General features: G+C 42.0%; 1 protein-coding gene across 1 annotated transcript in view; it reads left to right on the forward strand.

The window, feature by feature from the left end:
- ARFGEF2 (ADP-ribosylation factor guanine nucleotide-exchange factor 2 (brefeldin A-inhibited)) overlaps positions 1–25658 on the forward strand; it is a 95316-nt gene that overhangs the window by 14477 nt on the left and 55181 nt on the right. The window contains exons 2-12 of the mRNA XM_012654693.1: positions 3233–3263; positions 3869–3992; positions 11486–11632; positions 12608–12787; positions 13469–13703; positions 17446–17514; positions 18988–19139; positions 21048–21178; positions 22422–22656; positions 23228–23327; positions 24058–24197. Of these exons, the coding sequence (XP_012510147.1) occupies positions 3233–3263; positions 3869–3992; positions 11486–11632; positions 12608–12787; positions 13469–13703; positions 17446–17514; positions 18988–19139; positions 21048–21178; positions 22422–22656; positions 23228–23327; positions 24058–24197 (1544 nt within the window). The remainder of the gene's footprint in view (positions 1–3232; positions 3264–3868; positions 3993–11485; positions 11633–12607; positions 12788–13468; positions 13704–17445; positions 17515–18987; positions 19140–21047; positions 21179–22421; positions 22657–23227; positions 23328–24057; positions 24198–25658) is intronic.

A 25658-nucleotide genomic window follows, 5' to 3' on the forward strand; every position in this document is an offset into this window, starting at 1 on the left:
GTTACAAAGGGGCTGTATCGTCTGGGCCCCTACTGTGCCTAGTAGAGAGGACTTTGAAGATTGTTTTTTCCTCAGCAAAGAGTAGTTTAGAAAGTGCAACAATTCCTAATTCTTGTGGGAATACTTAAGGATGAATTAAGAAAAACTAAGGAAAATCTGTGAACACAGGATTTGCGACCGCAGTTTCTGGGACTTTTGCAGCTGTTCTCCCAGGGAGCAGTGGTACAGTTCCCCTTTCCTGCTCACAGTGGGGGGCTGCGCTCTTTGGTCACTGTACCCTGCGCTGCTGCTGCTGTGGGTCATGCTGGCCCTTCTCCTTCCCATTTGAAAACCAGAGTGTGCCTTTGCTGTGGTTGTGCTGGAGCTTGCCAGAAAGGAGGATTAGGGTCTTGTTTCTTTATCTGTAAGATTTACGTTGGAGTTTGGCCTTGAACTCTGATCCTCTGGCTGCTTAGTTGCTCTTTGCTCTTTGACTGAGTGACATTTAGCTTCTACAAACTTGATATTTTGTCCTCATAGCACTGGTCATGGTCTTTTATTTTTATTTTTGTTTTTTTAAGAGACAGGGTCTCTATCACCCAGGCTGGAGTGCAGTGACACCATCATAGCTCACTGCAGCCTCAAACACCTGGGCTCAAGCGATCCTTCTGCCTCAGCCTCCTGTGTGGCTGGGACTACAGGTGCATGCCACCACACTTGGCTAATTTATTTGATTTTTTTGTGGAGATGGGGTCTCTCTGTGTTGCCCAGGCTAGTCTCAAACTCCTGGGCTCAAGCAGTACTCCCCCCTCAACCTCCCAAAGCTGTGGGATTACAGACACGAGCAACTGTGCCTGGCCCATAGTCCTTAAAACCACTTTTATCCCCTGCAGTTACTTTTCTGCAGCTAGTGAAGCACTCTCTCCTTGGTTCTTCTCTGTCTCTTAAAGCAAAGGTTGCAAACTGGTAGTCTTAGGGCCAAGGCAGCCTGCACATTAGTCTTATTTGAGCCATAATATTAAGTTGCTTTTGAATTGCAATTGAAGCTTTCACTTAAAATCTGGATTTTGACCTCTGAAAAAATCAAACAACTGACACCTCTGGGTTTAGGATCTCCAGAGGTTCCAGGCAGCTGGGACTGAGGAGCTGGAGCTCCCTTTACCCTGTTGGGTAGAGAGGGGATCCTCCCTGTCCCCAATGTCTTACACCCACCATGTTTCTCCTTGGTGTTTCCTGCTTGGTCTCCATGGGCCTTTGTAATTGATATAACCTCTGCGTTTGGTTTTATTATCCGCTGTGCCTCAGTGAGTAGATGTCCTGGTGGTCGATTCATTGACTGGTGAGTTTGCACCAGTGGCATTCCAAAACAGACTATTTTAGAGTTCGGAGGCCAGTCCGGACTCTAGCAAAGGCCTGTTTGCTTCAGATACACTTTAGCGTTTAAACTGCGCTCCAGCAAGATAACCATGATTGGAAGGAAACCTTACATTTGAGTTTGGGCAGCAGTGCCCCTCTGACATGTCACAGAGTGACAAGATCTTGCCACCCAAGCAGAGCCTTGGTGTTAATAGGTATAGATTCTGAAAGCTGACAGCTTGGCCGCCAGCCTCATGGGCTGGATCTCCTGAGCTACTTCCCCAGCCTGGTGGGCCTTTGCTGGGGGGAACCAGAGCTCCTGCCTTAGTGGATGCTCTTCCCTGAAGTGCAGGATCCATGCCACGTAGCTGTCTGTAACAGATCCTGTGTGTCAGAGACCTTATGGTCCCTGAGAATAAGGCTTGGTGTTAGTCATCTGGGTGTTTCTCTCCTGTTTTCTTCTGTGTGTAATAAGCAGACATTGAAAGACCAGCCTGAAAGTTAGAAATTGCTACCTCTAGGGAGTCAGTTACTTGGTTTTCACCTTCTAAAGTTCAGTCTAGCATGGAGTTGACCAAGAAAAGGAAATTTGTAACCTCTAGAACTGTGTCTTGGGGTTGCTAGGATAACTAATGCCATATCTAAACCATTGGATCTCAAGAGACTGCATAAAGGAGGCTGGCCTGTTGGAGATTATCTGAATACATGGCATTCAGGACAAACCTTCCCTTGCCTGTTGTGATAATACGTGGTGTCTGTGGGCCTAAAATGTAGGAATATGTTTGACTCAGTGGTTTGGGGGGAACTCTGTGTCTTTAGACAGGGTGTTCCTTTGTTTCAATGCCACAAAACCTTGCTCTTCTGGAAGAGTGTTTCTGAGATTATGGTTTCTGAATAATGACACAATAACCCTGACTCTGTAGTTGTTGTATACTCCATGGTAAAGATTTTGAAATTAATTTTAATTTATAAATATTACATGTGCCTTAGCACAACAGTGTGAATATACTTAATGCCACTGAACTGTACACTTAAAAATGGTTAAAATGGTAGATTATAGGTTATGTACATTTTATTTTACCACAGTTGTTTTAAAAACTTTTGCTAAAAAAATCATCATCCCATTACTTAGACAACTTTCAACATTTTATTTGGTTCAGTATTTTGTTATATTTGTTTGCAGTCTTCTGTGCATATATTTATACAGTGGAGATGCTTATATGACCATGATACTGTGTTAACTAGTGATCACTGACATACATTCAGCAGAGCAGGGAAATAAGTAGAATGTGGGCTGTAGAGCTAAAAAGCCTGGGTTCAATTGCTGGTTCCCCAGTTCTTGATGTGTAACAGCAGGCGAGCTACATAACCTTCCTGTGCCTTGGTTTTCTCATCAAAATCATTGGTTCTCATCAGAGGCAATTTTGCTCAGGGAACGCTTGGCAATGTCTAGACACATTTTTGGTTTTCAGGACTGCAGGGGAGGTGGGGGTGCTACTGGCATCCAGTGGGTGGAGGCCAGGGATGGTGCTAACCATTCCACAACACATGGGACAGCCCCATGACAGAATCGCCCAACCCGAAGTGTCAGTAATGCCAAGGCTGAAAACCCTGCTCTAAGATGGAGACAATAATAGTACATGCCTCACAGGATTGGTATAAGGATTAAATGAGTTAAAGCATGTGCTTAGAATAATGCCTAGCACGTAGTCACTACCATGGAAGTGTTAGCTATTATTATTGCTGTTATAATTACTTCTTTCACTTCATGTCAGCATTTTTTTATTTAAACATCTCATAGACATTCTTTTCAATGGTTTCCAGATATCTTTCAGTAAAATTTTCTTTTACATAAATGTTACGTGCTCCTAATGTGCTTTTCCTTCTTCCCCACCAGATGAGATCAAAGCAGAAATAGAAAAGCAGAGGTAAGCTATAGCACTTACTCCTTGCTGGGGCACGGTATGAAGGGACTAGAGAGTGGCGTAGAAATGCCCTTTTCTACACGTGTTCTCATTTTTCCAATCCTCACACTCTCTGGGCACATGGTGGAATTCTGTGTGTGTTTGCACGGAGGCTAGGCTGACTGTGATAACAGGTTATTGCCTCAGTACTTGCCTAGTTGGAGGAAAGGGTAAAGATCAAGTTAATGCTGTCATACCTTTTCTTGACAGAAGCAGCGAAGTCTGTGGTATGACGTGCTTCCTTAGGCACGAGGACAGCTCGCTGTCTTCTTATCTTCACAGTAAGGAAGCCAGTTAGTCACATTTCAGAAATACAGCTCTGGCATGGCTGCCACCAGGATTCGGTCCAAGATGCTGTTATTCCACACAATAACTAGAGACCTTGCTTTCTGCATGTAGCACTTCAGTGGTTTTTTCCTAATGTGTGGGTTCAACTTTTAATGTCTGGCCCCGAGACATAGTTTGCAGGCACTTTTGATTAAATGGTTGCAAGTGGAATGGGAAGTTAGAGTAAGGTATAGGAAAAGCAAGTTTTTTTTTTCATTTCCCCTCTCTTGCTTTTTTCCTAGGCTTGGCGCAGCTGCACCACCAAAGGCAAACTTCATTGAAGCTGACAAGTATTTCCTTCCATTCGAGCTAGCTTGCCAATCCAAGTCTCCACGAGTGGTCAGCACGTCCCTCGACTGCTTGCAGGTACCATGTTTAAACGTGGTGGTATAAAGGGGCTTCTTCCCAAGCCGCAGGCAGCCCTTACACACAGCTATGCTAGTGATTGCCCTGGTACTCAGAATGTTCTCAGAGATGATGGAGAAAGGAGCAGTTCAACTTACTCTGTTTTTTCATTGTAGCGAGGGGGTCTTACTATGTTGCCCAGGCTGGCCTCAAACTCCTAGGCTCAAGCGATCCTTCTGCCTTAGTCTTCCGAGTAGCTGGGATCACAGGCACATGCCATCACTCCTGGCCCGTTCAACTTATCCTTTTCAGAGATCTCATGAGGGAAGAGATAGGGATCTGAGCTCCTTAGCTAAAATAAGAATTCGTTTTCCTAAAAGTATTTTATTTGTTGATTTCACTTATGTATGTTTTTCTAAAGAAACCTTTAGCATTAATTGGAGTACTTGTTTTTCTGTTTTTCTGTTTTTCTGTTTTGTTTTGTTTTTTTTTTTTTGGAGGAAAATAATCCAATGGGATAATAGTAGTATTTGACACATATGGGCACATAAAACACTTTTATATTGCCTCTTTTTTTTTTTTTTTTTTTTTTGAGACAGAGTCTCCTCTCTTGCCTGGGCTAGAGTGCCGTGGCGTCAACTTAGCTCACAGCAACCTCAAACTCCTGGGCTCAAGCAATCCTCCTGCCTCAGCCTCCCAGGTAGCTGGGACTACATGCACGTGCCACCATGCCTGACTAATTTTTTCTATGTATTTTTAGTTGTCCAGCTAATTTCTTTCTATTTTTAGTAGAGATGGGGTCTCGCTCTTGCTCAGGCTGGTCTCGAACTCCTGAGCTCAAACGATCCGCCCGCCTCGGCCTCCCAGAGTGCTAGGATTACAGGCGTGAGCCACCGCGCCCTGCCTATGCTGCCTCTTTCTTGATAGCATTAAAATTCATAATATTAAGTAGAGAAATAGATATAGTGGAATCTCATTATTTGTAGTAATGTTCTGTAAAGTCACCGTGAACACCGAATTAATAAACACTGAACTTTTGTTCCTAGAGGAAATAGAGAGTTAAATTCCCTTGAGCCTCTAGTCTTGATGTATTTCTGTTTAAAGACACTTTATCTAATATGTATTGTTGATGCATCAGCATTGAACTCAGAGCCAACAGCACTATAGTACATGCCTCAACAAAGCTTATCTAACACTTGTAATTTCTCCTTAAGGCGCATCACTACCTTTTGCTCTCAGGAACACTAGGAAACACTTCAGCACATACTTGGGGGTCATTTTAAACTGCAAAATCACCAAAAAAAAGACAAAAATGTGAAAAAAAATACGAAACACACTGCTAAAAAGACACTTGTTTACAGTAGAACTGAAACAAGGCAGAGTGTCACCTTGTTTGACCTCAAATAGGAACATGACTATCAAGTGATTCAGAATTTTCACTGCTCTGTGCATGTCCGAAAATGACCGCAAAAGCTCCACAAGTATTGATTTGGGGCTTATAAATAAAAAAATTTTTGGTGAGTAGGTGCATTTGCGAATATAGAATCTGCAAATAATGTGGACCAGCTGTATGTAGAGCCACAAATAACTTTGTTATAAATTATCTTCTACTGAGGAAGAGGCAGGAGTAGAGAAGTGAAGATGATTTGTCCAGAAATATATAGGTAGTGAGAGACAGAAACAGGACTACAACTTGGGTTTCTTAATTCCTAGTCTAGCATTCTTGTACTTTTTCTCAAGGCCTACTCCTGAGGTTTCTGATTACCTCCAAGAACATTTATTCTTTTTGTTTTGTTTTGAGACAGAGTCTCACTCTGTCTCCCTGGCTAGAGTGCCGTGGCATCATCCTAGCTCACTGCAACCTCCAACTCCTGGGCTCAAGCAATCCTCCTGCCTCAGCCTCCCGAATAGCTGGGACTACAGGTGCATGCCACTGTGCCTGGCTAATTTTTCTATTTTTGGTAGGGACAAGATCTCACTACTCTTGCTCAGGCTGATCTCGAACTCCTGAGCTCAAGCACTCCTCCCACCTTGGCCTCCCAGAGTGCTAGGATTACAGGAGTAAGCCACCACACCTGGCCCAAGAACATTTATTCTTGACATCAGTGGACAACCCGCATCAATGAGAAAAGTTTAATAAATTTTAAAAATACGTTGAATAGATCCACATTTATCAGTACTTTCTAGAACAGAAGTGGTAAATAGATTCTATATTATGATTGCTTAGGGAGCTATGTGGAAAATGTTTCTTGACAGAGTGCTGTGATTGATTGGTTATGTCTACTGAGGCACAGGGCTGCAAAGTGGCAGTGGTCATGCCACATTTTTGGCATCTAGTCTAATATTTACTCTATTAATCTGTCTTCTTTGATATACAGACATGAGAATTGATGACAGTTTCTTCACAGAAGCAACTCTTCCCAATGAAAAAACATTTTGTCATTCAATATAATTCTGTACAGATTGTCCTATGTAAAACATATAATGAGCCAAGAATTCTTAAATGGCAGACTCCAGTCCTACTTCTATCCTAAAATATTTTTGCTGTGAACGTTTCTGAGGAAATTTGGCATAAGTTTAATTTTAGTTGTTTTCTCCCCATGTCCACGTTTAGTTTGGAAGCCAGTGCTGGCAGTTGACATTTTTGGTGTACTAAGAACAATGGCTGACGTGTGTTGAGCTCTTAGCCTGGGGTGGGCCCTAAGTGCCTCATCCAGCTTACCGTGTTTAATCTTCTCAACAGCCCTCTGAGGTACTTGCTCTTGTTCTCATTTTGGAAGTGAGGAAACTGAGGCTTAGAGAACAAAGTGACCAGCCCAGTCCAAGGTTCCTTGGCCAGGAAGTGATGCAATTGGATGGGTAGCTAGCACTTACTCACCCCATGTCTGTGTTACTAACCGGAGTCGTCAGCTTTGGCCCATGAGCCAAATCTGGCCTGCCATCTGCTTTTGTAAATAAAGTTTTATTGGAACATAGCTGTCTTAGTTTTCTGTAACAGAATACCATAGATTGTGTGGCTTAAATAACAGACATTTGTTTCTTACAGTTTTGGAGGCTGCGGAGTCCAAGAACAAGGTACTGGTTGGTTTTGTTCTTGGTGAAGGCCCCTTTCTGGCTTGCAGATGGCTACATTCTCATTGTTTCCTCGCGTGTCGGAGAGGGAGGGCTAGCTCTCTGGTCTCTTCTTATATAGGGCACTAATCCCATCATGGGGACCCCAACCACATGACTTCATGTAAACTTAGTATTATCTCCCAAAGGCCCAACCATCACGTTGGGGGTTAGGGGGAGACACAAATTCTCAATCCATAGCAACAGCCATGTTCATGGCTGCATTTGTTCATGTATCTATGGCTACTTCCCTGTTACTATGGCTAGGATGAGTAGCAGCAGTGGAGACCATATGACCCACAAAGCCTAAGTATCTAGTATGTGGTCCTTTATGGAAAAAGGTTGCTGATCCCTGCTCTTAACTATCACCCTGTAGCTCTGGCCTCTTTAATAACAGAAATCGTCTATTTCTGGACCTTCTTGTATGAGTTAAGTATGATTTCAAATGGAAATGTTGACATCCTGCTTACTTGCTCACTGCGAGTCCTGAGGCTTATGGTATATGGTTATCTCTCTTTTTAGAATGGAAGTTCTCTGGAATTTAATAGGTACACCAGGATTTTTTACACTAGTATACAAAATGCAAGATGGATCATTCTTTTTATGGCATTGAAAGTGTCCTGGGTGCTTCCTGGACTACTAAAAGGAAAAAATGCACTTCCCCTTGGCTTTTCCCAGTATGGGTGTGGTAACTTCTGTCTTGGAAATGGAAGGCCAGCATCTAGGGGTAAAACTTTGTTTTGGCAGAATTGAAGCTAGCTGTAGACACATCCACACTGTGCCCTTCATTCCTTGAGCTTGGAAGGTGATGGGGTGGCAAAAGTGCCTCCGGGTTTGGTTTGCAATGAGCACAGTTAGCTCAGGTTCCCTCTCCCTGCTGCTTGCTCTATCAGTGATAAAGATTCTCTGCATTCCTTTCCTTCTGTGAGTGGGCTGCTACACACTTACCCAAACCAGGGCTCTGAGTAAGGAGCACTAGGATCAGTCTTATCTAAGCTAGTAAGTGGTCTCTAAGTTTTTCTGGTCATGTATCAATAATAAAAAAATTTTTTTAGTATATTTTTATATTTCTTCAATTTAAAATTATATACATGGACTAGTGTTACTAAAGTGTATATAGTTACTAGCCTTAAAAATATATGCATTCTAAAACATGCAAAAATAGAACTTTTAAAAGGACAAGATAAAAAATAGACAGACATAGAATTCTAATATTTTCTTCTTACATCCCAGTTGAAGCCATAGGAAACCATTGGTCTAAGCTGTCCTGTTCATACCACAGGTATCTTTTAGCTCTTACTTCCAGAAAACTTTACATTTTTTAATGCACATTTAAAAATCACATAATTTACATGAATTTAATTACATGTAATTTAGTAATTACATGTGTTGTACATGACTATGTTCTCTGTTAAAAAGTTTTTAGAACTTTACAGATAAGACTGAAGTCCCTGGGATGCCAGCCCCAAACCCAGTTGCCTGTTTAAGTGTGTCATTTTCTTTCTTCTCTTTTCTTTTCTTTTTCAAATGGTATCACTTATACACATTTATCTGCAGCTTTTTACAGTGTTTTTAAGCTCTAGCTCGGATGCAGTGACTCATACCTCTACTCCCAGCACTTGGGAGGCCAAGGCGGGAAGATCACTTAAGGTTAGGAGGATCACTTGAGGCTAGGAGTTTGAGACCAGCCTGAGCAACAGAGTGAGACCCTGTCTCAATATAAAAAGTTTTAAAAAGATCTATTGAAAGCTATATTGCTACATGCAGATCTAGCACATTTCTTTTGACTATGTTGTGCCATTTTATTTATCCCTCTCCTGTAGAGAGGCATTTACACACAGGATTACAGGGAACGTCCCTATGCATACTTCCTTGGACATGTCCCTCAGTTTCTCTGGGTCAGAGGTGACTCTTTGGATTCTTATCACTGGGGCAAAAGAAATGGAACTAACTTCAGAAGAGTAGACCAGTGAGTTGGAATACTTAATTTGTACCAAATATATTCATCCATATGGGTAAGTCAAGTTGGAATAGGGCTTACTGACTCCAACTTCTGTTTACTACTAAGTGTGTCTAATTTTGCACCAAGAAACTGACCACATAGCATGTTCCCTTGTGCATTGGGTCCAATGAAGGCATGCTACAATGTGTTATATTTTCCTCATCTTCCCCTCTATGCCAGAATGTCCCCATGCAAGCCCCCTTGGACACATGTATCAGTGGGCCAGCTGCCCAAAGGCCTCCCTCCTCTGTCCTTCCCACCCCCTCACCATATCTGCAAGGAATAAGACATCTACCCGGGGGAGAGTAGGAGGAGACGGGAGGGTATCTACAAATCACCTATTGGTCCTAGTCAGGACTTTTCGCTTTGGTGTGTCTCCCCAGAGAATATAAACTCTGAGAAAAACGATCACATCTACCTTATTATTGTATCTCTACTACCTATAACAGCGTCTGGCACAGAGAAGGATGAGAAAGCAGAACCAGAAAGATCCACAGGATACAGGAACTCTGCTTTCTTCCGGCCCTGTCTCACTGCGCAGGCAAGGGAGGGAAATCATACTTGACACCCTTTTCAGTGTGAAGGGTAATGTATCCTTCAAGGAGTCCATAGAGGGGAGAATACTTCCCTTCCTTTTTCATACTTTAATTAAACATCTAATAATTCACCTCCATCTTTGCTTTGCATCAGTATTGGCTTCTACAGAGACTGCTTTTCAACATTCACATTTTAGGAGTTCCTAGACCATCCCTCTCACAACCCAGTGCTCAAAACAGGCTTGAGTCCATTAGGAAAGAGTAAGCAGTGTCAGAAACCAGAGCTCATTCTCCAGGTGGCTGGCCCTGCCCTCCTAGGAAGGGTGCGTCCAAAGCAGCTATGAGAGCGGTGAGGCAAAGGGCATCTGGACTTGCCCTTCACACTCCGCACCCGCCATCTGGAGCTGCCGGGGTTGGACTTGAGCAGCAGAGTGTGTTCACGCCTCTCTCCTGCTCATTCAGTCACTCGATGCAGCAGTATCGCATTTCTGCTCTCAGCCACTCTCTCACTTCATTTTTCTTTCTGCTTATTGAATGGCAACACTTTTGTAGCCAACAAAAAGGAAAAGCCATTGACAAACAGCATCAGGCCTCTGCAGGGATGGCCAGTCCTCCCCCACAGTGGTGGTGGCTCTGGAGATAACCTCAGGAGCCTGAGTCCACGTTGTGTGGGTAGAGGCAAGAATGGGAACAGCCAGAAGCCAAAAAGGATAAGGAACAGAAATGCATTTTTAGGAGTCTACCAAGTCGCTGGAAGCAGAGAGTGCCTTAGAGTTCATATATGCACGTGCCAGATGAGTGGTTCAAGTGGTTTTTTTATCTGGTTATCAAAATAACCTGCATAGCTTGGAGAAAAACACTGATTCCTGGGCTCTGCCCTATAACTTCTGGTTCAGTAGGTCAGGCTTGAGGTCCAGGAATCTGTATTTCTGATGAGCTCCCCCAGATGATTCTGAACTTCAGCCAGGCTTAGGAATGATCCTGCCACTACCCTTTGAGGTCCCTTCTAGCTCTCAGATTCTCCACACTGAAATCCACATCTCGGGTGAGGTGACACAGGCGGGTGGCCTCTGAAAAGGCTGCCCTGTCCAAACCAATTTCTAACCTGACAGAGGGGGTATGGCCTAAGCAGCCACTTGGGAGACACACAGTTTGATGGCATAGTACAGGATGCAATTACTGTTTTTTAATTTTTGGAATAAAAAGTATGCTGACTGATTCAACATTGAAGAAGAATGAAAAGATTTACTACAAAGTGTCCAGTCTCGCCCCTGCCCTCAAGCAAAACATGTTATCATTTGTTTCTTAGGTATCTTTCTATTTAAAGGAAAAAAATGTATGTATGTATGTACGTATATAATTTTTACAGCTTTTTTGAGATACAATTAACATACAATTTGTCTGTTTAAAGTGTACAATTCGGTGAATTTTAGTTGATTGGGAGAGTTAGTTTAACCATCACCACAATCAAATTTTCAGACCATTTTTATATCCTCACTAACAGTCACTCCCCATGTCTCCCTACCCCCCAGCTCTAGACAAATGCCGATCTGCTTTCGGTGTCTGGTATGTACAACTTTCAATCCCACAGTATTTTGCACAAATGGTTTTGTACTGGGGAGTGCGCTGCACCTTGTCTTCTTCACTAGACACGGTATCACCACTGCAGGGACCTGCTATCAGGAGACAGGACAAAGGCCGCACTCACAGTGGCTGAACCTGCCTGGCTCGTGGGGAGCAGGGGGATCTGTAGGAACTGGAAGTTACAGGCCATGGTCACTGACCATCTTTTGCGCTATGGACTGCCATGGAGGCCTCAGTCCCAGCCAAGCAGAAACTGTAATCTCTATTCTTTATCTGTTTAGAAACTCATCGCTTATGGGCACATCACCGGCAATGCCCCCGACAGCGGAGCCCCAGGGAAGCGGCTGATCGACAGGATTGTTGAAACCATTTGCAATTGTTTTCAGGGCCCACAGACCGATGAAGGGGTTCAGTTACAAATAATTAAGGTATTTCTGTTTGTTTGGCTGGCCTGGTTTTTAAATTAGAAAGCAAGTCCCCTCTGGGAATTTGGATTTCTAATTTACCATGTGTTAGTTGTCTCAGCTGGTGCTAAGCTGGAACAGAAGAATTGAAGCATCACTTAGATCTTTCGTTAGGTGTCAGAATTTATTAGCGTGGACTGAGACGAGAAGAGTGGAAGCAGGTGTGTTTTCAAAGTAAATAGTTCCACTAATAACAATGTAAATTGCTTGTGAATTAAATTGGCTTGAAATCCTCTGGTCTTTCCCCTTGAAATTCTGGATTCCCAGTCTGGGATTTCTCAGCAGGTCCTCGTTAATATTCGTATCACCAACTTGCCTCTGTCCCCTTGTTCCCCTGTTTCACTTCCCTGTTCATTTCTGCTGCCAGGAATGGTTTGGCATGGGATGGTGCCATCTGCTTGTCTGAGAACAGGATCGGGATGGGTGTAGCCAAAGTTCCAAATCTTAAGTCCTGAATATATTAGCTTTAGGAGGAGAAGCTCCATGTTAGCTGTACCTTTCTTAAAACTATCTGGAAAACCCACCAGGGAATTGGGAAACTGACTGCCCATGGAAACATGTATTTTGTGATTAACGTGGGCAAGATCAAGTGGAGCATTTTTCCTCTTGAGAGAAACATCTATTTTTCATTCTAGGTTTTTCAATCAGTATTAACATTCCAAAGTTTGGATTTTTAAAAAGTGAGCCAGTAGAAAACCTCCTTCAATACAACTTAATTGTTTCAAATAATTAGGATTTTATGAAGCTGTTAATTGTTTTAAACTCACTATAGGGAGTTGGCTCTTGGTGCTAATCATCCTGTTTAGTTTGCAGAGCCATCTTTATTTTAAAAAAACACAAAAGAAAAACAAAGCCAAACCCTCTGGAAAAGTTTGGCCATGGGAGGGCAGGAGAGTGGTGGGCATTCCTGATGGCAAAGGTTTCCAATTTCTGTTTTAGGCTCTTCTGACCGCAGTGACTTCCCCACACATTGAAATTCACGAAGGCACTATCCTGCAGACAGTGAGGACATGTTACAATATCTATTTGGCCAGCAAAAATCTCATCAATCAAACCACTGCCAAGGCTACCCTTACTCAGATGCTCAACGTCATTTTCACCCGCATGGAAAACCAAGTGGTGAGTGGCAGCACTTATCAGCCACTGGGCGTGTGACATCACCACTATCTGTTCTCTTTCACGTGTGACCTCGGTACCTGTGAAGATTGACTAGCACTTTAAAGTTTACCTCTTCTTCCTGTGACTTCTTTGTACTGTGCTTTTGTTCTTGCTTTAAACATCAGAGAGAGAATCTTGCATGGATTTTGAAGTTTGCATTCAGAATTTGCTTTGAGTTTGTCAAAGGAACTTCTTTTCTTTTTTTTTTTTTTTTTTTGAGACAAAGTCTCACTCTCTTGCTGTGGCGTCAGCCTAGCTCACAGCAACCTCAAACTCCTGGGCTTAAGCGATCCTTCTGCCTCTCCCTCCCAGGTAGCTGGGACTACAGGCATGCGCCACCATGCCCAGCTAATTTTTTCTATTTTTAGTTGTTTGGCTAATTTCTTTCTATTTATGGTAGAGACGAGGTCTCTCTCTTGCTCAGGCTGGTCTCAAACTCCTGACCTCAAGCAGTCCTCCCTCCTCGGCCTCCCAGAGTACTAGGATTACAGGTGCGAGCCACCCCGCCTGGCGGAACTTATTTTCTTTTAAACTTTTGATTCTTCTGGCTAGAAATTTTTAGAGCAATAGGCTGGCATAATTTTTGTTCTTACCAAAATACTGGGACCACTTAGATAGGATCCCTTTTTTATTGCCTTTTAGTTGCAGGAGGCCAGAGAATTGGAAAAACCAGTCCAGTCGAAACCCCAGTCCCCTGTGATCCAAGCTGCAGCAGTATCCCCAAAGTTCAGTCGTTTGAAGCAGAGCCAGGCACAAAGCAAACCGACAACTCCTGAAAAAACAGATTTAACCAACGGTGAACATGCCAAGAGTGATTCTGGAAAAGTGAGCTCAGAAAATGGAGATTCGCCCAGAGAAAGAGGCCCGTCACTATCAGGTATGGCCTGGTGCGGTGCAGCTGAGCCTGTCCAAGTATGAGAGGGGATCGTCATGTGTGAGGGGCAGATGCAGAAGGTGTTTGGTAACATCTGGAGGAAACCTCTGAGAGCAGCTTATCTATTTCTGGGCCTTCCCCTTGACTTCCCCTTTGCTTTTCTCTTGGGGAACAAAACCAGTGAGGCATGAGGTCTGATGTCCCGTTGTCAGCTGCGCAGTTTTCTCTAAATGGTTCCTGGGTTGTATCTAGCTGCTACTTCATGTCAGCCTCAGTGCAGTGGGTTCAGTTTGGGGCACTTATCTCCCAGTAGTTAATTGATTGGGTAATTAATCATTTAATGTCATCCAGAGGAGGACAAGGGCCTCAATTGTCATTACACACTGATTTCCATGCCTTGCCTTGCCCTGTGCCAGGCAGTTAGGGGCCACATCTATGGAAGGAGCCAGAAGGTGGTTGAGTGGGTAGTTGGATGGAAAGATAGTTTTGTTTTCTTCCTGGTGACCAAGTACATCACTTGTTGGCTTTTTTTAATGAAAGAACATCCCCCACCTGATTATAGTGTTAAATGCACTATTAGGCAAGAAAAATTGAGTTGTCAAAAGATTATTTCTGAGCATTTGCATCTCTCCTTAGAAAATTTGTATGAACTGGATTCTTATTTTTTCAGAAATTTACCTTTCCCAAGTGGTTCTGTCAAGTAATTCCTCGCTCAAGCTGGTTGTTCTACACAAAATATCTGATCATCTTTATAGTTGATCTTGTATCTTCAGTCACATTGCTGATAATTTCTGTTGATAGTGTGGTCCCTACTAGAATGCGCATATTTGAGCAGCTTTTATTCCTTTATACTTTACCAGGCTGCTTGGCCTACATGGGAGCAGACCAAGTGTTATTGCTGGAATATTGTTTTGTATCCATTTACTCAAGGAAAGTTCCACCAAGAGTGGTGTTTGTTTCAGGGTGAGCGTGGCGTAACCATGTACTCCTGCTGTCGTGTTTTATAAGGGCGGTGCTCAGGAACTCCCAGCCCACCGTCTGTATCTGACATCATCTTTACCTTCACAACTCCTCAGGTCAAGGGCCGGGCTTTTACTGCAACCCTTATCAAGCTGTGGTCAGTCAATAAGTATTAATATTTAAACACATTATAGTAAGCATAGTTGGGCAGATACAAAACCCAATTCTCTCTGAGCTGCATTAAAATGCTTCCACTCTAGCCCATTTTCTGTACAGTGGCCAAAGTAATCTCTTCAAAGTATGAATTAGATCATGACCCGCCCCTGCTCAAACCCCTTTGGTAATTCCCCATCCATCCCATTCAGAGTGAAATCCATGCCCACCTCACCCCCATGGTTTGCAAGACCCTGTGTGACCTAGCCCCTGCTCACTTTTCTGTCCCCTTCTTACACCTCTCTCCCCTTCGTTTGCTACACAGTACATAGGTGCTGTTTGTGGTGATCAAAGGGCCATGCTTGTTCCTGCCTCAGTGCCTTTGCACTTTCCCTTCCCCACCCCCATCCCCCTTTATCTTCAGGTCTCTCAGTTCAGACTGAGAGAGGCTTCCCTGATGACTCTCTGGAGCTCCCATCACATCTGTCCCATCATCCTCTTTCATTTTCTTTATAGCACTTATCAATACCTGAAATCACTAAAGGGTTTTTGTTCGCTTATTCCCAGTCTGAGGCCAAGGCTGCCCTATTTACCACTATACTCGCAACACCTGGAACAGTGCTTGGCACACACAGCAGACATTCAGTAAATACATTTTTTGAATGAACGGAGAAAAACATGATTTCTGGAATATACTTTTTCAAAAACATAATAAGTTGAAGTTCTGCTCTAACAAAGAGAAAATAACTTGCCATTAGTATATTGCTGTGAATTTTATTGTGAGTACTTGGTACACCCCATGAGGCTTTCCCAGGAACATGGGAATCAGATTGCCTATAAGAAGCAAACCCCAAACCTGCTAACAGTGGGTCAGAATGGAGGTGCACCATCACCTTTAAGAAGAGCAAATGGGCTGGCGAGGTGGCTTTTGCCTGTAGTCCCAGCTGCTCAGGAGGCTAAGGCAAGATGATCACCTGAGGCCAGGAGTTCTGTTGCCCCAGGCTGAAGTACAATGGCTTAATCATAGCTCACTGCACCCCCGAACTCCTGGGATCAAGTGATCCTCCTCTCTCAGCCTTCTGAGTAGCTAGGACTACATGCCACCATGCCTGGCTTATTTTTAAATTTTTTGTAGAGACAGGGTCTCACTATGTTACCCAGGCTGGTCTTGAACTCCTGGCCTTAAGCGATCCTCCTGCCTTGGCTTCCAGAAGTGCTGTGATTACAGACATGAGCCATGGCACCTGGCCAACTTTTTTTTTTTTTTTAATAAGTAGAAGGAGCACACTCAAAAATGACAGTTAAAAGTTTAATATAGTAAATACATAAACCACTAACATAGTTGTTTACTGGCATTATCAGATACTGTGTAATATACGTAATTGTATGTGCTGTGCTTTTGTATACCCTGGCCGCATGGTAAGTTTGTTTACACCAGCATCACCACAGACATGTGAGTAATACGCTGCTCTATGAAGACCTCACCAGGCAATAGGAAATTTTCATCTTCATTGTGACCTTATGGGACCACCAGTGTATATGCAGTTCATCGTTGACCAAAACATTATTGTGCAGTGCACCGCTATATATGTAATATATAAAATATATAATAATATAAGTGGAGCGTCAATATTACAAAAATTATGAAGGTATGAGAATGACTAAAGTTGGGGTAACACTGATCTAGTCTTAAATCATCATTTTTGGATGAAGTGAGTTTAGAAGATTGTGACCATGGTTGGAGTTTTCTAATTTCAAGTTCTTTTTTACCCTCTAAGAAAATCATGTAACATCAGTATTTCCCACATAAATTGACTGAGCCATTTAGATAGTTAACAGTGTGTTAAGTGCTCTATGGAAGTGAAAATACTTAGCAGTGCTCTTACTCATAAAAATAGTGGCTGGGTTGAAAATCCTCATTAATGCAGAGTTAAAAGGGTTATTTGGGTTTTGTCTATTTAAGGTGATGGCCTTTCTGGTCAATGCAATGTTTTATAAATTGGTAATACGTACTTCTGAGAGTCTAGTCAAGAGCTGTTTACTTTATAAACTCTTTCCCAGAAAAAGGAACTGAACCTCTTCCACTTAAACAATTAACATTTTACAGAATAATTTCATTTAAAATTTGGTAAATCTTCAACTATCACATTGGAAATCTCATGCTAAATTTGGGGTTTACGGTGTGGGGAAAGAGAAACAGGAAGAAGGCATGTCACTTACCAAGGCTTGTTCGTACCAGAGGCAAAGGCACAAGAGAAAACTCCATCTTTTGTTCTGCCAAGAACCATAGCTGGATAACATCCAGCTCCTGCCACCACGCTGGGGTGGTGGGGAGCCCTGGGCCAAGCAACTGGGACTTAGGAAGGAAGAGAGTACAAATCAGTGGGGTTTTAGTGTTCCACAAAGGGAAACTCGAAAGCAGAGCAGATGCTGCCTAAGGCTTTCCAGATTTCAAGGAGGTTGTCTTCCGTTGACACAATCATATTTGGCCGTGGGGAGTACTTATTTGCACTCTTTCTTTGCCTTCTGAAACATGACTCTAGAGGAACATTGTCATAATCTCCTTTTTCCCCTTCCTCTTTTCCCTTGGAAAAACACATGTGTGTGTGTTTGTGTATTTGGTTGTGTGTAGGGACTGATGAAGGTGCCCAGGAGGTGGTGAAGGACATCTTAGAGGATGTAGTCACATCCGCCGTTAAAGGTAAGAACCAACGATGACCCAGCCTTTCCTCCTAACTCATTCCTCCAAAAACGTCCTCAGCCAAATTTTTTAGTGGTGTCATTCCCTCTCCCCTGCCCAGTGAACTCGTGGAAACTGAGTCTGCCCATTTCAGATGGGCTTCAAAAATTACTTATTTTTAGTGATTGGTTTTATTCTCATTTGGGTTGCTGTAGTCATTTTGTTAGACTTCATTCATAATTTCCTCAGTTTCATGGTGGGTTTCAGTGGAATTAAACTTACATAGCTCAGAATGACTATTAGATGATTTTTTTCCTTTGTTTTTGCCTAAAATCTCAGGTCAGTGGCTATGTGTTGAACACTTGGTTCCAGCACCAATAAATCATTAATTGGCCGAAAAATCAGAAATTTAGAGGGTTGCAATCAGCATTTTTTAAAATGAAATAGAGTACAAATGATCAGACTACACTGTATATAGTGTTAAGTATTATTTCATGAAATGTGTGTCTCATATATGCACATGTCTGTATTGGGACATTTAAAAAATTAATTTCTTACTGAGGTCATGATTTAAAAGCCACTTCTCTAAGCCCTGTCTTTTCGTTAAGTTAAAGTACCACAAAGCTATATATAGATTCTATTATTTACTTAACTTCTTACAGAAATGTCTTTAAAAATGGAGCAATTTTATTTCATACCTTTAGATTTGTTTCTGGGGTCTGTACAAGAAGTCATCACATAATGAATATTTGCCTTGTTCACTGCTATATTCTCCAGCCCCTACCACAAGAGCTTGGCACGTAATAGGCCTACTTGATAAGTGTTTGAGGAATAAATATATGCTTTGTAGAGCTATTATTGAAGATTGTGCTCAATAAGTTGTTCAATATCCCTTATATATAAAGATACACATGATAAATTCCTCCTAGAGGAATTTCCTTGTTCTGCTGATCATCAGGTATGCTTTCCTTCATTAAACGATGAAATCTATTTAATTCTTTCTTTAATCTTTTCCCTTTTTCACATGGCTGCCAGGAAGCTCAGGTGTACATTTTTCTCTGTGACTAAGGTTTTCTGTTACAACTGGCTCTTCTCTAATTCCTAATTTAATGGCTCTTTTAAAAAAATCTGTCCTTTTCATGTTTAGCTGCTTCTAATCTTTTTCAGAAGTGAATGGGAGTGGGCAGGGCTGCTGCACTGCACAATTCTGGAGGCACCATTGGTATGGATTGAAATATGAATGAAGCCCCCTAGAGAGAGTTGTGCATTGCTGTGACCCTGGCAGTGGAGCTGTGGATAACAAGACACTCATAAAGCTCAAGTTCCACCTTAGCCAAGCCTTCTCCAGTATTGTGTCAGTCACAGGCCAGTGGCACAGGAAAAGGGGCAAAAGCAACAGCTGGGAGGTGGTGAAGAACTTCCTTCTGGTGTCAGCCAGCCTTTTAGGATAAGTACAGCACTAACTTGGCTATGACTTTGCACTTGTGTTTTAAGAAGCAGTGGAAAAGCATGGTCTGACAGAACCTGAGAGGGTTCTAGGCGAACTGGAGTGCCAGGAATGTGCTGTTCCCCCAGGAGTGGATGAAAACTCACAGACCAACGGGATAGCCGACGACAGGCAGTCCTTGTCGTCAGCGGATAATCTGGTATGTTTATGTTGGTGATCATCCTGTACAGACTCATTCCCATTTTTGCTTTTTTAGAAGATGGCAGAACTAAATCTTTTATCAAAAGAAGCAAGTAAAATAAGCAAGCCCTATTCAGCTTTCAGTCACACAGTCCTGGCCTGATGTTTGTATTAGCAGATTCAGTTCTTGGAATGTGCTAACGTTGGTTACATATAACATTGTTATTAAACCGCGTTTACATAGACTTTTAAAAACTTTAATTTCCTGCCATTTTTCTTCTCTCTCAAAATATTACATATTCATTACAGAAAAATAAGAAAATACATAGTTCACTGTTTTTTCTCTGTATTGGGAAAGTTATCCATAATCCCATAACCCAGAAATAACCCTCATTAACATCTTATATCCTTCCAGATTTTTCTTTTACATATTTTCCACTTAGAGGGAATGACACAATATATGTGCTGTGTTGCAACCTGCTTTTTAAACCTAATGTATATTATGAACAACCTTTCAGGCCCATAGATGTCTGCCACATTATTTTTTAGAAGTAGCTTTATTGTTCTCTTGAAAATTGTACATGTAAACATTTAAATCAGGAATTTCCCCCCAGACTCCACTTTCTGCATCTTTGCACCTGTTTTTCATTATCAACGTCCCCTCCACCAAGGAATCAGTTTAGACCTTTTTTCCGCAATTATCACCCCCCATAAAATGTTAATGCCACTGATAAACTGGATATCTGTATACTGTTTCTATATCTGCGCTTTATATATCAAAAGAATAAAGCTTTATTCACCCCCACCCCAAGAGCCAATTCCCCATTAAGAATACACTTACAGGGACACACTTACGATTTATATACTAGGCTGCAGTTTGCTCCGTTCACTCAGCACTAAATCATGGATGTCTTTCCATACATCTTTGCATAGTACATATAGATCTAACTAAACTTTTTAATGGCCATGTAAAATTTCATATGGATTACCATAATCTATTAACCAATTTCCTATTAGGGTTTTAAATTATCCCAGTTTTATCACAGGAAACAATTCTATAATGAATATCCTTGTAGATAAATCTTGTGCACATCCTTAATTCTTGATTAGGGGTAAATTCCTGCAACTGATATTGCTGGGTCAAGACTTGAGAGTTTTAAGACTTTTGATCTTAACACAAAATTAGCCTGTGGGAGGCATTACTTGAATCCCTGGCTGCTTCAAGCTTTCAGTTCTCCTCTTCCCATCCCCTCATTAGAAGTGGGCAATAGCATTTATTCAAATCTTGGCTGGTCTGATAGGAGGAGGATCCTGCCTTAATGGTCAATGATAAGATCATTTAGGTTTATTTGTCATTTGTAGTTCTTGACGAATTGCTTATTCATGTTTTTTGCCTGTTTTTCATTTAGAGGAAGGGTTTTTATGTTTCCTTAATGAATCATAGGAATTTTTGAATGTTGGGGATATTAATCTTTGTTATATGTTACAAATATTTATTTTTCATTCTTATGTTTTATTTTAAAATGGGATTTACTTTTTTAGGTAAAGAAGTTTATTTTATAATGCCCATCATTTTTTTTTCCATTTATCCTACAAAAGTATTCTTAGCAATACCTTTCTTACCCAAGCTAATATAATTACCTGTATTTGTTTTAGTTTTTTTATGGTTTAACTTTAGATCATTTATCATTTTAAACCATCCATACCAACTTTTTGAAGGACAGGGAACAAAGTTTTGGAATTGCTGTAGTGACTCCCCATTAGCTCCTGTTTTGCCATATTCACCCCTCCCTGACATCCCTCACCTCCCCATTAAATAAATACAAGAATTTACATTTGCATGAAATAATAACATTGCTTATTTTTGAAAAGAGTTGTCCTTTTGTTTTGCACCTTTGGTTTTTCTTTTATTTGTTCCTAATCTTAGGAATCAGACACCCAAGGACATCAAGTGGCTGCTAGGTTCTCTCACATTCTGCAGAAGGATGCCTTCCTCGTGTTTCGCTCCCTGTGCAAGCTGTCCATGAAACCCCTTGGTGAAGGCCCCCCAGATCCAAAGTAAGCAGACGGCAGTTCTTGGCTGTCTTCAACCCAGTGATCCAGGAGCATATGGTACTGTGTTTCATATTCTCCTTGTTTCTAGAAGTCCCAGTGCCATGTCCCTTTGTTGGTGTAAGTGCAGGGATTTATTTAGCCTTACTTTGCAACTTTTCAGACTCATGCAGTCCCTACAGTCCTTTCATACTTTCATATTGAATTGTCTCTCTATTCCTACCAGCCAGGATTTTGCCCAGTTTTGTGGGTTTTTTGGTTCATATGCTGAAAACAGTCAGTATATTGAACATGTACCCTCTTTTTACTAGTGGATTAAATCTCATGGCATGGAGTGGAGAGGGACAGGATGCCTGCAATCCTCAGTTCCCTATTCTGTTTGGAAACCTGTGCTTCATGGAGATAGATTTAAGGCCCAGATTCAACATAGGGAAGCCAAACATTTCTTTGTAGTAAACAAACTACTACAAAGATGTCAGCGCTGTGGAGTGAAGAAAGCAGAGGCTTCAAGGCTGGAGAGAGCTGCGTTCACATGTTGGCTTCTCTTGTTCAGAGCTGCTCCCTGGCTGTATGACTTACCGTACTAAGAAATGGGAATATGGAAAAGTCACCTTACAGGATTGATTCAATGAAATGTACAGGTGTTGTCCTGAGCACAAGACCTTGCACTTTATAGTCACTATTACTGTCATTATTGTTAATCATTAATAACAATTCCCAATTCTCCTATTGAGAATGCTGCTAATGTTATGATAACCGTTAGGAAAATAGTCCATGAAAAGTTTCCATTTCTTACCATCCCTGAACGGGGCGGGGGGGGGGTGGCGAGAATGTTGTGAGGCGGGTGGATAAAGAGCACCATCTCCACAGTGTATGAAGATGGAGTGGGACAGTGTCTCAGCCTCACGCAAATGACATGAAGCCATTGATCCCATCAGTGCAGTTGCAGAACCTGCTCCCCCGTGTCCATTGACACTTTGCTCCTGCTATATGTCTCCACTTTGTGGTGGGGAGAGACAAAAAGAATAGGAGTTGGCAGCTCTTGTTTTCCCAGGGCTGGCAGGATCCAGGAGGATCCACCTCATGCCATCTGCCCTCATTACCCTAACATTGAGGTGCTGTGACTAATTCTTAACTCATTGACTTCTCAGAAAATTCCGTTCACTGATAGAGGAGCAAGGCCTTCTCAAGAAACATACTGTTGTACGTTTTCTCTTTTAGCACTTGTTGTTTTCATTGTCTTTGCCAGATCCCATGAGCTGCGTTCCAAGGTGGTTTCCCTGCAGCTGCTCCTCTCCGTGTTGCAAAATGCTGGCCCAGTGTTCAGGACTCACGAGATGTTCATCAACGCAATCAAGCAATATCTCTGTGTGGCCTTGTCCAAAAATGGCGTCTCTTCAGTGCCTGATGTCTTTGAGCTCTCTCTCGCCATTTTTCTTACTCTTCTTTCAAACTTTAAAATGCACTTGAAAATGCAGATAGAGGTATGGACTCCAAATTTTTTTTATTTCATGACATTCGTACCAGATGAGTTAATCATTGGTGGCATATTCACCAGAATTACAGTTACACAGACTACTTGCTGCTGCCCCAGCAAGTAAGAACTTTATAAAAAGTCGTTTCCGCCGTATCTTGTGTGCCTTTCATTTTAACCAAAGGTTTAAAATATGTGGTCTGTGTGCCCAGCTCAGCTTCCCTGAACATGTTTGTTTGGTCTGTAAATTGTTTGAAATAATTTGAATTAGTTGCCAAATTGAGAAATCCTATTTTACATGAAAATCCAGATTTCCGATTCTCAAATAATCAGAACATGGGTCCTGCATTTCCACATGAAGCTGGAGCCCAGCAGCAGCTGCTCCCCTAATGGGCCCCGCCCTGCCGGCTGTCCCCACACTGAGGCCTGGTGCTGTTCACAGGCCGTGTGCACAGCTCTGCTCCTTCTGTCCAGGCTGCTTCATTTATTATAGGATTGGCTTGGCTGCTAAAGACTTGGGAGTCTTTGAGCTCTAACTGAAACTATTAATTGGTGTCCTCCTTTGTCTTCATGTCACATAGGTCTTTTTCAAGGAGATATTCCTGAACATTTTAGAAACATCAACAAGTTCTTTTGAGCACAGGTGGATGGTCATTCAGACTCTGACAAGGATCTGTGCAGGTATTTTCACCCCGAGGGCGCTCATCCATTGGATTTGCTCAGAAACCCTTCAGATGCTCTAATTTATTAAGACCCTTAACTCCTCCTTTCAGAGTTTTAGCAAAGTTTTGGGAAAATCATGCCCTAAAAGGCCAATTCTAACTTAATGACTAGTGCTGCCCCACTTCTCCTTTTCGAGAGCATGATCAACTCAGGCTGGTTTGCGTGGGACTTTCTAGCTTTAGCATTAAAAGTCTCACATCTCAGAAGCCCCCTAATCCTGGCAAACTTGGACACTTGGTCACCCTGCCTACAAGCTAAGCACTGTTTGTTAATCACAGGGCCTAAGGTTTTGGTGCTGCAAACCCTTGATTGGGAGCTAAGGTAAATTCGGATTTACCTTACACCATACAATGAATTGCGTGGCTTCAAACTAAGCATGCCACTTGTCTGTGAAATGTAATTTCATAAGAGTGACACAGCTTTAAGAGGTGGATCAGGCAGTTGTTAGCCCCTTTTTTGATGAGAAAAGTGAGGCTTGGAGAGGTAGAATGAACGTTGGAAATTTGTACAGGGACAGGCCTAAAAACACCCTCCCCCCCAGCTTCCAACATACATTTCCTGAGTGAGATGTGGCAGAGTGGGTAGTTCACTGGGGAAATTTTTAGGCAAACAAATCTCATTTAATAAGAAAATATAACTGCTGTGTCTTTGATCAAAATTTCTAATTACTTGTGTGTTATTTTCCAAGATGCCCAGTGTGTTGTGGATATCTATGTCAACTACGACTGTGATTTAAATGCTGCTAACATTTTTGAGCGCCTTGTAAATGATTTATCCAAAATCGCTCAGGGAAGAAGTGGACATGAGCTGGGAATGACACCTCTGCAGGTAAAAACACTGAAGACACTCAATTACATTTAAAATTCGTTCATTTCAATAAACGTTTATAGAGTGCCACCATGTGCCAGGCACTGTCCTCGAACCTGGGGATGCAGCAGTGCACAAAATGCACATGCACACATATGTGCTTGCACACACACACAGTTCCTGCCACCATGAAACGACAATAAAGAGGTAAATTGTCAGGTGATCATAAGTGCTGCAGGAAGAATATAGTAGGGACAGCAGAGAAGTGCTGGAGATGGGGCTGTTGTACTTCTTAATAGTGTCCTTGACAAAGTGACATTTGAGGGGAGACCTGTAGGAAGGGAATTCTTTCTCCGTCACCTTTCCAAAGATAGTGTGATCCCAGTCTCCAGTATAGGCAAAGGAGATTGCCTGTTATTAGCAGATTGCCTTATTATTAGTAGTGCCTACAAAGAAAATAGGATCCTTAACTTAAGGTCTCTGAGCGAACTAGTCAGAGGGTCTATGAGCCCCCCAGAATTATGTGTAAAATTTTGGTGTATGGGCATTTTTCCTAGAAAAAGGTTATAAGTACAATTAGAATCATAGATCTGTGCTGTGTAAGATGCTATTTTCAATCTAGATTATCTGCAGCTCATGTTCAATTTCTTATTTAAGAAATGCTATTTATTTTTAAAATTCATTATTCTTGTTTATTTACAGGGTGAGCCTTAAAGTGGAATGCATTTGTGTGTGTTGAGAGGATAAGTTGTGTCCAGAATCTCTCCTTTACTACATAATTCAGTGTTCTTTTCTCTTTTTGTTCAGGGTCATCGATTAAGACTCTGTTATTTTAAAAAATAAATTTTTTTAAACGAAGTGGTAAAAGCAAGAATAAACAAAAATTTGTTCAAAGTTCTTTTAATTTTATTTATTTATGAATGAATGAATGAATGAATGAATGACAGGGTCTTGCTCTGTTGCCCGGGCTAGAAGGCAGTGGCCTTGTCATAGCTCACTGCAGCCTCAAACTTCTGGGCTCAACCAATCCTCCTGCCTCAGCCTCCTGAGTAGCTGGGATTACAGGCACGTACCACCACTCTGGCTAATTTTTTCATTTTTTGTAGAGATGGGGTCTCACTGTGTTGCTCAGATTGGTCTCGAACTCTTGCCTCAAGCGATCCTCCTGCCTCGGCCTCCCAAAATGCTAGGATTATAGGCGTGAGCCACTGCTCTCAGCTGAAAGTTTTTTTTAATTACACAAGCAATGAATGAAAACATCTTTTAAAAATTCCAACTAACATCGTTCAGTTTAAGAAAGCACTCATCCCATATTATTGCTGCTGGAATGTTCGTAATGAACACCTTTAGAGATGTCCACGATTTTTGTAATGTGTCCTTAATACCTGTGTCACCTGTTAACTTTTCCTTGAGTGTGTTTCATCCTTAATAGCACTGAATGTCAGTGATTATCTCGTATCCTCATAGGATTCCCTAAGAGGC

Source organism: Propithecus coquereli, unplaced genomic scaffold (genome assembly GCF_000956105.1).
Source record: "Propithecus coquereli isolate 6110/MARCELLA unplaced genomic scaffold, Pcoq_1.0 Scaffold444, whole genome shotgun sequence".
In the NCBI taxonomy this organism is placed as follows: Eukaryota; Metazoa; Chordata; class Mammalia; order Primates; family Indriidae; genus Propithecus; species Propithecus coquereli.